Consider the following 11,346-nt stretch of genomic DNA (forward strand, 5'->3'; position numbering starts at 1 on the left):
AGTTCCTGTCCTCTATGACCTTAGTGAGACAGATGGGATTAATTAATGCCATTAAAAAGTGTCTATGGTAATTCAGAGGCACCCAATCCAGACTAGAAGAGAATGCTGGGGTAGACCTGGAAACAGAGGGTATGGGGGAAGCCAGATGCCACTGCGGGCAGAGGCGTGCAAGCCTAAGGTGTAGCTGGCAGCAGAGCGCTAAGGAAGCAGGTCAGAGAGAACTGTTTTCTGTGAACTAGGTGATCATCTTCCAGAAGGCCCAACCAACTGCAATCACCACCAGCCTCGTGTGGCTTCTTCCCTACATACCACGTGCTCCTGCTGCCTATGCCACACTGACTGCAATCAGCGCACCCCACAACATCCGACCCCTTCTTTGGGGCTCTCCTCTCTCTAGGCCCAACAAGTAGCACAGCATAGGTATGGATTAAGTCCAGCTGGCTGGAATTTCCTGCAATCCCCTGCTTATAAGGGCTTCCCACATTACTTTCGTTATAATTAGAAAAAAGTATTTTAAAAATGCCACCTTATCTGGTGCAGCCACTATGGAAAACAGTATGGGAATTCCTTAAAAAACTAGTAACTTAAATAACTAAATTCCTTAAAAAACTAAGAACTGTGTATAGTTTACCATATGATTCAACAGTCAATCCCACTCTTGGGCATGTATCTGGAGGAAACTCTTCAAAGAGATACATGCACCCTAATGTTCACGGCAGCATTATTTACAATAGCCAAGACATGGAAGCAACCTACATGTCCACTGACAGATGAATGGATAAAGATGTGGTCTACACATACAATGGATACTACTCAGCCATCAAAGAGAATGAAATAATTCCATTTGCAGCAACATGGATGGACTTTGAATTTTAACTCCTTTCTTGCTCAAACAATGGTGAGTGCACAAAAAGCACATATAAAGAAAAGGTAAAAGCCAAAGGATCTTACAGCATATTATCACAACTTCAAAGGGCTCTAGAAATTATAATTTTTCTAAAAACCATCATTCCAAAATGCCTGCAGAGTCATGCAACAGAACTTTTACAAAGAAATGGTACCCCAGCAGTCACAGTATTATATTCTTCAGGTACCACCCACCCCTTAAGAAATTAACTGAAACCAGTCAACCTGGAAGGAAAAATCCAAAAATGACCCAAATAGCATGACAGGTCAATTTTAAAGGAGAAATTGATCAAGTGAGTGGAAAGTATGGTCACAAACTTCCTTAACCAAAAGATAAGTATTTTGAACCATGGAAACAGACTAATTAACATTAGCAATCAGCAGTACTTTAACCAAGCAATTCTTACCAAAGATGAAGATTTTATAACTCTGTGGCTCTTAAGCAAGAGATGCTGTAAAAATGTGAGGTAGCCCTTGTGGGTAGTGTTATAATGGCACGGAGGGGAAAGCAGGAAGGAGAAGTATCAAGTAGCAGCCACAATCCTCCACCACAAAGAACTGTCCTGTCAAAAAATGTTAGTGCACCCTAATGGGGAAAATCTGTAAATGAGCTGGTAAGAAAATACTGGTTAGTAACAGCTAGACTCTCCAAATTACATCCACTTTAGACATCCAACCAATTCCTCCACCAGTGAAACAGAATTTGACCTACCTGTGGCTATTATGAAACTGTTAAGTAGCCTTCTGATTCCAAGTTCAATACTCAACTTTCTCGATAGTGTAATGAAGACATCCACATCTCCCATGTCTTACTCCTCTACCATCAAAAACTGCCTACACAAGTTAACTGATTCTAAGACAGTCGTTTCTGACACTTCTGCAGCCTGAAAGCCCAACACAAATTGCGTAGGGTATACCCCAACAGCCACGTTCCACACTGCGGATCACTAGGAAAGTGACTATATTAAGCCACTATTTTCACCCAAACTAAGTCCTTTGCTGTCCCAAAGGGTGTTATCAAATGTACGAAAAGGGTTACGTGGAATACTCTTGGGAGCTACAGTACGCAGTTTCCCCCTGAATCTGAACACCAAACCTACTTCACAGTATTATCTTTTAGGACTGAAATTATGTAAAACACACTTTGCAAACTGTGGACTTACTGAAGATCTGGGATTTTCTGAAGTTGTCCAAGTACATTTCTTCTACACTATTAACTGTAAATCCTTAGGTTAGATCATCTTGCTTCATTAAAGTTCAAGTCTCAGGCTGTGAAAATCTTTGCGTTGAGGGAACATATTTCATCTAATCTTCTTTGCTACTCAGATTTGGTGGATTTAAACTTGACTGTAAATCGCAATTCTGGTTAAATTCTGGGTATTGATCCTTGCTGCCTGACATACTCAAATATAAAATGACAACATTCTGAGACTAAAATTACATCTCTTAAAAAACCTAGTATAGGAAAGGAATTCAGTGCACTACCTTGACAAAAACAGGAAAAGAGAAACTGGGATGTCCAGCTCTTAGCCCACAAGTCTTGCCACTACATCTAACTGCCTCATCTTCTCCAATCCTAGCCTCAGGAAAAGTGTAGTGAAACAAAAAGAAATAAAGAAAATAACTGAAACAAATACCATACTTTTAAATCAAGCTCTGATGTATTTTATTAAAGAAAAACTGCACAATTTACTTTTCACCAGTCTGTTCTGGCATGCTCCTAATAATATCAGAATCACCTAGAAAATAAAACACAGTAATTTTACAATTTAGCTAATGGCCCTGGTAATCATCAAGTTAACAATGGTTATCTTAAAAAATTACACTAGCTGTGCTATCATTTCTTGAGTTGGTCAGATACCTAGAGTCACAGACATTCCCCACGTAAGATACATCATATAAATCAGACTTGGTTTATCACCAGCATTTATAAAACCAGACCTAGGTGAAGAACTAGATCTGGGGACACATGCATGGTCTTAATATAGCGAATGTTTAGCCTGCCCTGATTATTACAAAATCAGAACAGCGAGAATATTCGCAGTATTTTATGAATTAAAAACTCGCAAGTTCAAAACATGATATGATGTGTATTTGTAGGCTCTTCTCTTTCTCAACCTATTTTTACCTGTCTGTTCTCAGCCAGCCAGTAAGGGTTCTTTCTTCTACTATTTCACCTGATTATCCTCCCTCTCTATAATTTTACCTCTTACCAAGGTCCTAAGTCACCATTTCTTAAGTGCTGCATGAAATGAAACTCATGATCTCAAAGCAAAAAGAATTTCATGTATAACAAAGCCAGTTATGTGCTGACATTATCAATTCTCTTTGAGATAAAACTGCAGGATATTCCCTGCTATGACTAAATTCTCAGTATCTGAACCTAAAACCAAACACATTTATATAGCAAGAAATACCTGTATTACATTACAAAGTTATTTTATAATTTAAAAAGCATACCCGGATCAATGATAGCCAGTGTGCATACTCTGTAGTATTTTCCACAGGCTGTGCCCAGTTCAATATTATTTCCACTGTAGTGATGGACACCAGTTTTGGCCAACATGGCGTAATACTCTATTTCAGATTTCCTTCAGGAAAAAAAAAAAGACATATAAATACCATACCAAGTGACCCATATTAAATGTTACTTCTCTGATTAGCTCTAATGTTGGTAAGACCTTCAAACAGTAAGCCAATTACTCGTTAAGAACATTATCATATCCATAAACCATCCTTCCTTAGATCCCTTACCAAGGTGGGACAACTAATAAATCTGTGCTCATGGAAAAGAGTAGGAGACAAAATAAAAGCATTATTTACTTAGCATTTACTTCCTGATAGACACTTTACATTATATAATTCCCATGACAACTCCTAAGCCATTTCTATCACCCTCTGGTGCTCTGAATCCTAGATGGAGAATGATACTAGAGGCATACCTAGATACTGCAGGCTCATTCCAGACCACTGCAATAAATCGAATACTGTAATAAACCTAGTCGCAGGAATTTTTTTTGTTTCCCAGTGCATATAAAAGTTACGTTTACCTTATACTTGTCTGTTAGGTGTGCAACAGCATTATGTCTTAACCAATGTACATATATTAATTAAAAAAATACTTTATTGCTTAAAAAAAAAGCTGACCATCACCTGAACCTTCAGGGAATTGTAGTAGTAACATCAAAGATCACGAGATCACCATAACAAATAATAAAGAAATAGTGTGAAATATCCCGAGAATTACCAAAATGTGACAGACATTAAGTGAGCAAATGTTGGAAAAACAGCATCCAAAGACTTAATGCAGGGTTGCCACAAACCTTCAATTTGTAAAAAACGCAGATCTACCAAGCACAATAAAACCAGGTATGCCTTATGCCTGTACTTAACCAGAGTTAACATTTCTGTGTCCACTGAGTAGGTGGATATTAATCATTTTACAAATATGAAGGGAGTCCTAATACATTGTTGCCACTGTAGCGTTTCTACACTAGAACAAGTTCATAAAAGTTAAAAAAAAATGACCAAACAGGCAGGACGTATGGAAAAACAAATTCTGTGTGTGCGATGCCCTCAAACTTTGACGTTCTGTGGTTTCTACCCCTTCCGCCCCACATTTCTCCCAAAGATGACCCCGTACAAGGAGAGAACATGAAGGGGAGAAAAAAAATCAAGAGCCAAACAACAGCAAACATTAAGTCATTCTGCAAGCGTTCGCTTGTACTGCAAATTTTACAAGATACCCCGCTCACGCTACCCAGATTGCCGGTTTACATTCGTGGATATCCACTCACGATCAACTTGCAGTGGGCGACACACAATCCCAGGTTCTTTCGATTACCTTAAAGCCGGGCAGTTGTTGGCGAGGATGACCAGTTTCGCTTTGCCTTGTCTGATCATTTTCAGAGTCTGCTTGTACCCCAGCACGTACTTTCCACTTTTCATAACAAGTTGGAGTCTAGAGTTGATCGACTCCAGCGACTTTTTCTATAAAGCAAACATTAAACGCGGACTTCAAGTCCTTGTTTGTAACTGCTCAAAACTGGATCCAGCTTCCAGGAAGTTAGGCCCCTTTTAAAAAAAAAAAAAGCCTCCCAAATCGCGAATCCCAAAATCATTGAGAGGGTCTCTCGGGTTCCTTTTGGAACCCTCCAAGCGCCAGCGGGCACGCTGTCTGCCCAGTGTGCTCAGACCTGCCCGCCCCGGCCGAGACGCCTCTCTCCACGTGAAAAGGCTTCCGGCCCTGGCCCGCTTCACTCACCGTCTTCTTTGCTGCCACCATCTTCCTGCCTTAGGTGCGGGACGAGTCCCAACCTAGAACACAGAGGACAGGACAGGGAAGTTTAGGATCCGGAGCGCCAAACGGCAACTCTCTGAACTGCCCCCCGCTGCCTAAACCTCAGGCCAGCGGAGCCCACTCACCAAGAGCGGCCGCCAAGATGGCCGGGGAACAAGAAAGGAAAGAGTTCCCACAATGCCAAGCTCTTCCCCGACGAGCCGGGACGCCGCGACCGGAAGCGGAAGCAATTCGCAAGCGGAAGGGGCGGGCCAAGAAGGCGGGCCGCCGCAGGTTGTTATAGGTACTTCTAGTTAGAAAGGCAGTGGGGCAGTCCGCTCCTGTCGGCTGCGGTCCTTAAACCTCACCGTAGTATGTCGTTCTGCTGCTGCGAGCTGCGGACTGAGGAACGGACGAAAATGGAACCGGGCTGGAATTGGAGAAGGCGATTGAGAGTGAGGTGGGAGGGGCGATGCCGGTCCCTCGGAGAGCGGTGGCGTCCCGCGCTGGGTCCTCTAAATTCGCCACCTTTGTGGCCATGTCAGTGTGAACTTGTAAGCTGAAATTTCACAAAGAGCGATAAGCAGATCTAATTTAAAAATCTTTTTATTGTGAACATTGGACCTTGATATAAATGTCCAGTGACGGATCATTCAAAATATTAGACAGGGAAAGTCTTTCCCCACCACCACCATCCCGTCCCCCCAAAAGTAAAAATCAGACCAGTAGGTAAGCTGTCATCGTTATCAACTTTTAGGAATCTAAAATACAAAAACAGTCACACTTGCACATGAGAATAAGGATATTTATTTCAGCATTTTTTTTTAAATGTGGAGGGGGTAGTTAGGTTTATTTATTTATTATTTTTAGAGGAATTACTGGGGATTGAACCCAGGACCCTGTGCATGCCAAGCATGCGCTGCACCACTTGAGCTACACACCCCCCCTTCAGCATTACTTTTAATAGCAAAAAAAAAACAAAAACAAAAACCGTTAAATATTCATTCTTCTTAACTAATATATGTGTTTGTATATGCATAGAAAATTCAAGTCTGGAAAGCTAGTCATCAAAACTTATCTCCGGATGAGAGATGAGAAGAGTAGATGGTGAGGAGAGAACGTTTTCACCTGGTTCAGAATCATACTGAAATCTGACTCCTGGGCCCCACCGAGGTCTGTGGAAGAAATCTTTGGTTGCGGGGCCTGGGAATCTGAGTTTAATAAGCAGCTTCCATGATTCTTATGGGTATTATATGATACCAAATTTAGGATTCTTAATATATGTCCTCACTCATACTTTAAACAAAGGCCTTAGTTGCTTTCTGGCATGCATCTTACCATGGCTTTGTACTGGAAGCCAGGGAAACCCAAAGTACTCATTCATTCATACATTCAAATGTATGAATCATGACAACAAAATGAGAATTCTTCCTGGGGAATCTTTACAGATTTTGCCATATCTCTTTGGAGCTAGATTTAGGTTCTTGGTTTTTCTATTTAATACCTACATGACTTTGGTCATATTGTCTAACTTCTCTAATCTTTAGTTTCCTCATCAAAAAACTGGAATAATAATGTCTACCTCATGGTATTGTTGTGAGGATCACAGTAAGTGTAATAGTTTAAAAGCATCTAACACAAGGCCATGTACAGAATAAGTGTGCTGTGGATGTTAGTTCTCTTGCTCAATCCCACTCCTACCTCCCCAGCCTCCCCACTGCAGCCACCCACCCACACCTAAAATCATTCACAACATCACAAAACATAAACACTAGGGGAAGAAACACTTGCCATGCAACAAACGACAGTCAAATCCTTTGGCTCGTGAAGATTTTGTAAATATTTCCACACTTGTATTTATTAGAGCAGAAGTTGGCAGACTTCTCTGTAGAAAGCCAAATACTAAAGATTTTAAGTTTTCTGGCCCTGTGGTCTCTGTGGCAACTACTCAACTCTGCTGTTGTAACACAAGAGCAGCCACAGACAGTATGTAAATGAATGTGCATTGCCGTGTTCCAATAAAATCTAATTTACAAAGGATTTGGCCTTCAGGCCATAGTTTGTTGACCCCTGTATTAGAAGATTTTTATTACTTTTACTAAAAATAGCTGCTTTTAAGTCATACCATAATTATAAAGAGATGTATGTTCAAGTATTTATGGATGAAGTGTCATGATATCTGCAACTTAACTTTCAAATTGTTAAAATAAACGTAGATAAACAGATAGGTAGAGCAAATGCAGCAGCAACGTGTTAACAACTATTGAATTTAAAGTGGAGGATATACAGGTAGTCAAACTATTCAACTTTTTGTGAGTTTGAAAATCTTCATTCCAATGTATATGTATATGTTTCAAGAAAGAACTCTGCCATCCAGACATTTTATTTTGTCTGGATGCTCAGCTGCAGCATTTCAGAGTGATTTTGAAAGAATACCAACACGTAAATGTGATAGGACAGAATTAAGACAAGCCTCTCCTTTTGTTTTCCTTCATCAAAATTGCTGCTCCAAGTTTCTGAGAATTCTGCAGGCACCTGCATTTATTGTGCTTCTGGTTTTGTACTTGCTGTGAGAATGAGAAGTGACAGGCTGCATTCCTTGTTAGAGCAGATACTAATAAGTTCATCTGATATTCATTGGTTCAGTACACTGGCCCATCCCTTATTGTTAAGCAGTGAAATCTTTCATATTCATTATCATCAACTATTACTTATTCAGTGTCCAGGTTGGGAAGCAGCCCATTAATAATCTGGAATTCTATTTATCTAATTTAGCCTTCATATTCTTAAGTAATCCTGGACATTAAACGTGCTTGGAAATATTGTGGGGAGAGGGAGGGACAGTGAATCCAAGTGAAAAGACCCTGTGAACTCAGTGAATGTTAGTGGCCTTTCAACTAACTAAATCCACATGCGGCAACACACAACTTCTGAACCCGTAGAGGACAAGAGGGAATGAATGCTACCAATTCCTCCCTTCCTGCCTCCAGAATAATGGAGAATCCAAAATATTTCTCCTCGAGGTATACCTCGTTCTGTTCAGACTGGGAATACTCCAGATGGCACTGGGTTAAAAATAGGCCAGAGTGGGGAGTGGGTATAGCTCAGTGGTAGAGCGTGTGCTGGGTTCAATCCCCAGTATGTCCATTAAAAATAAAATAAAATAAAATAAGGACACTTTCTCCTATTTTCTTAAAAATCATTTTTCCGTTTCTCAAAAAGGTTAAGAGCTCAGAGTGTCTGGAATTTTTAACCATATGCTTCAAAAAGCATATGTGTTTTAATATCTTGGCTACAAAGAACCCAGAGCACATTTTTCACTATTGCAGAGGAGTGATGCTTTTGGAAAGCAGAATGTTGTCTATAAAGGTTGGTCTTTTGCTTACTTTATATTTATTAGAGTCAGTTTTGGAAATTTTAGTATAAATGGGATTCCTGTGTTTCTAAGTGTTCACAAAAGTATGACATTTTACATATTATTTTCAATAATTTGAAAAGTCTGCCATGTATTTTATCCTTAATAAAGCTGTAATACACAGGCTAAGGATTTTTTTTTTTTTGCTTTTAACTAGAACTTAATCAACTTCATACTGTAACACTGCATGTCATGCTGATCAGAAAATGTCACTGATTACTTGATGGAGAAGTAGATAATAAACGCAGATTTGTGACAACATCAAAACATGGGAATGTCAAAGGAAAACAATAAAAGGAGTCCTCGAAGTTTTTACCTTTTTAAGATTTAAGTTAAATCTTTTTACGATTTAACTATGCCTTCAAGATATAACACCTTTAAAATCACAGTATCAGCAAATGAACTTACTTACAAAACAGAAATAGACTCACAAACATAGAAAACACACTTATGGTTACCAAAGGGGAAGGGGGTGAGGGATAAATTAGAAGTTTGGAATTAACAAAAACATACTACTATATATAAAATAAACAACAAGGACCTACTACTATATTGCACAGGAAACTATATCGAATATCTTGTAATAACCTATAATGGAAAATAATCTGAAAAACTATATATATATATGTATATATCATTGAATCACTTTGCTGTACACCTGAAACTAACACATTGGAAATCAACTATACTTCAATAATAAAATAAAACTAAAATGAATATTTTAACATCTACTTTTGACAAGATATTAGAAATTAAGTTATCACCATTGTAATATAATATTCTGGAGGCTATTGCCACTGAAATAAGAAAAGGAAAATAAAATGTTCAACTATCCCCAAAAACCACAGTATCAGTTATGACCCAGTATTATCAAGATATGACTAAAGAAATAAGACAGAACAGGTGATTGCTAAGAATGAGAGTGGTCTGGGAGAGGGAAGTTAGAGTAAGCATTGTATATTAGCCTGGATACTTATGTTGTAAGCAACAGAAACAAACTAGCTCAGTTAAGCAGAAGAGTTTGTAGTTCACCAAATGAACGAGAAGCCTGGAGAGCAAGACCCAGATCTTTGCATACTGGTCATTGGGGAAGCAGCACCACTTATTAGTCACTGGTTCAAAGCACACTCTCCAAACCACAGGATGGCATCCCAACCTTCAAAGGTGCTTTATCTTGGCTATGCCATAACTGAGTGCCATCCCATCATTCTATAGGTCTAGCTTCTTCTGGATGATGAGGTAGATGGAAAGAATGGTAGGTTAAATAGAAATTAACCTATTACCTTACTTGTCTCATAGTAAAGTTAGTTCTTTGATAGATATGATACTGAATACAATGTCTTGATTGATGTATAATGTCTGGATGATACTATCCCTTAATGGATGGTGCTGGCAGAGGCATGATGGGCAGGAAAAGCAATTCTAATCCAGTGTCTGTTATAGTAAAGATTCTTTACTGTCCCCAAAAAGGTCCAATCAATCTTCCATGAGATGGCTGATAGGTCCCTTCAAAGTAAGGGTGCCATTTCAAGTAAGGGTCACTTGCTGCTGCTGGCAAATTAAGCCCTCAGCCAAGTAAACCACATTAAGTGGAAGAATGTGGTGTTGAGCCCATACATGGCTTCTAACCCTGTACTTACATTTTATTCCTGAGCCCATTGAGCAAGCTTTGGGGTCGCTCATGAGAAAGATTTCCTTACATTCACAGGGGATCTGATTATTATTGCTCATCTGATTATAAAATGAAGGAAATGGAAGAGACCATAGCTTGGCTAACAAGTTATCTCTGAGGAAAAGCAAAATACCCAAGTCAACCCCTAAAAAATAATTGATGGGGAGCAGAGGGAATTTACCTGGGTTCAGTAAGCACTGACTTAGCAAGAAAGCATTAAGATTCAGAGAATTTTAAGTTATGTATTTATGTGTAACTAATCTGTGAGTTATTGCATCTCTTTTTGTGACAATGGAGCTTTGAAAATTTTCACTAGCTAAATAAAATTAAATGTAATTGTAACTTAAAAAGAGAGAGAATCATCTGAAGTGGGAACCTGCTATGGACTGACTTGTGTCCCCCCAAATTCATTGAAGCCCTGATCCCCAATATGACTCAATCTGGAGTAGGGTCTTTAGGAGGTAATTGAGGTTAAATGGGGTCATAGGGGTGGGAACACTAATCTGATAGGACGGTTACTTTATACGAGGAGGAAGATCCACCCCCCTCATGCCTACCCACCATGTGAGGACACAGTGAGAAGGCTGTGTTCCACAAGCCAGAAAGAGAGTTCTCACCAGAAACCAAATTCACCAGCTTCTTGATCTTGGGTTTCCCAAGATCCAGATATGTGAGAAGTAATTATCTGTTGTTTAAGCCACTCAATTTATGGTATTTTGTTATGGCAGCCCAATCTGACGAATACACGGTCTTTTGACAGCTTTTATATAAGACAAATATTTCCCGAGTCTAGGCCTATTCTGAAAGGTCCATCCACATTACTCTCCCCTAAATTTCCTGGCACCAATTCTGTAATCTTGCTCCTTCCAAGTTCTTGACTTGGAATCCAGCCAAATCATTAGCCATTTTCAACATATTTCTCTCTCCTTGGGGCACAGTTACCCCAGATAGAAGGTAAGAAGAAGAATAGTATATACTTGAAATGTTCTGACGTGTACTTCCTCAAAGATACCCAGGCTCCTTTTCCTTGAAGGGATTTGTGAACCGACTGCTGTATGGCCAAGGCTTTGTCAG

At 39.5% G+C, this 11,346-nt stretch overlaps 1 protein-coding gene and 1 non-coding gene across 2 annotated transcripts; both read right to left on the minus strand.

The window, feature by feature from the left end:
* Positions 1-2,545: 2,545 nt before the first annotated feature.
* Positions 2,546-5,437, minus strand: RPL30 (ribosomal protein L30). The gene is made up of 5 exons (XM_010955759.3): positions 5,332-5,437; positions 5,171-5,223; positions 4,751-4,896; positions 3,367-3,497; positions 2,546-2,645 (listed from the first exon to the last, which is right to left on the minus strand). The coding sequence occupies exons 2-5, from the start codon at positions 5,189-5,191 to the stop codon at positions 2,596-2,598; spliced, it is 348 nt and encodes a 115-aa protein (XP_010954061.1). The 5' UTR covers positions 5,192-5,223; positions 5,332-5,437; the 3' UTR covers positions 2,546-2,595.
* On the minus strand, positions 2,819-2,950 carry LOC123617092 (small nucleolar RNA SNORA72). The gene has a single exon (XR_006725166.1). It is a non-coding gene; the product is annotated as a small nucleolar RNA SNORA72 (small nucleolar RNA).
* Positions 5,438-11,346: the final 5,909 nt, after the last annotated feature.

This window comes from Camelus bactrianus, chromosome 25, assembly GCF_048773025.1.
Source record: "Camelus bactrianus isolate YW-2024 breed Bactrian camel chromosome 25, ASM4877302v1, whole genome shotgun sequence".
NCBI lineage: Eukaryota > Metazoa > Chordata > Mammalia > Artiodactyla > Camelidae > Camelus > Camelus bactrianus.

Bases quoted from the DNA above. Each gene is read 5' to 3' on its own strand.
- RPL30 (XM_010955759.3), bottom strand. From the start codon at position 5,191: ATGGTGGCAGCAAAGAAGACG. The intron at 3,498-4,750 runs GTAATCGAAAGA...TTTTTCCTGAAG, and splicing joins AACAACTGCCCGGCTTTAAG to GAAATCTGAAATAGAGTATT. The intron at 2,646-3,366 runs GTATGCTTTTTA...TTTATTTTCTAG, and splicing joins ACTGGCTATCATTGATCCGG to GTGATTCTGATATTATTAGG.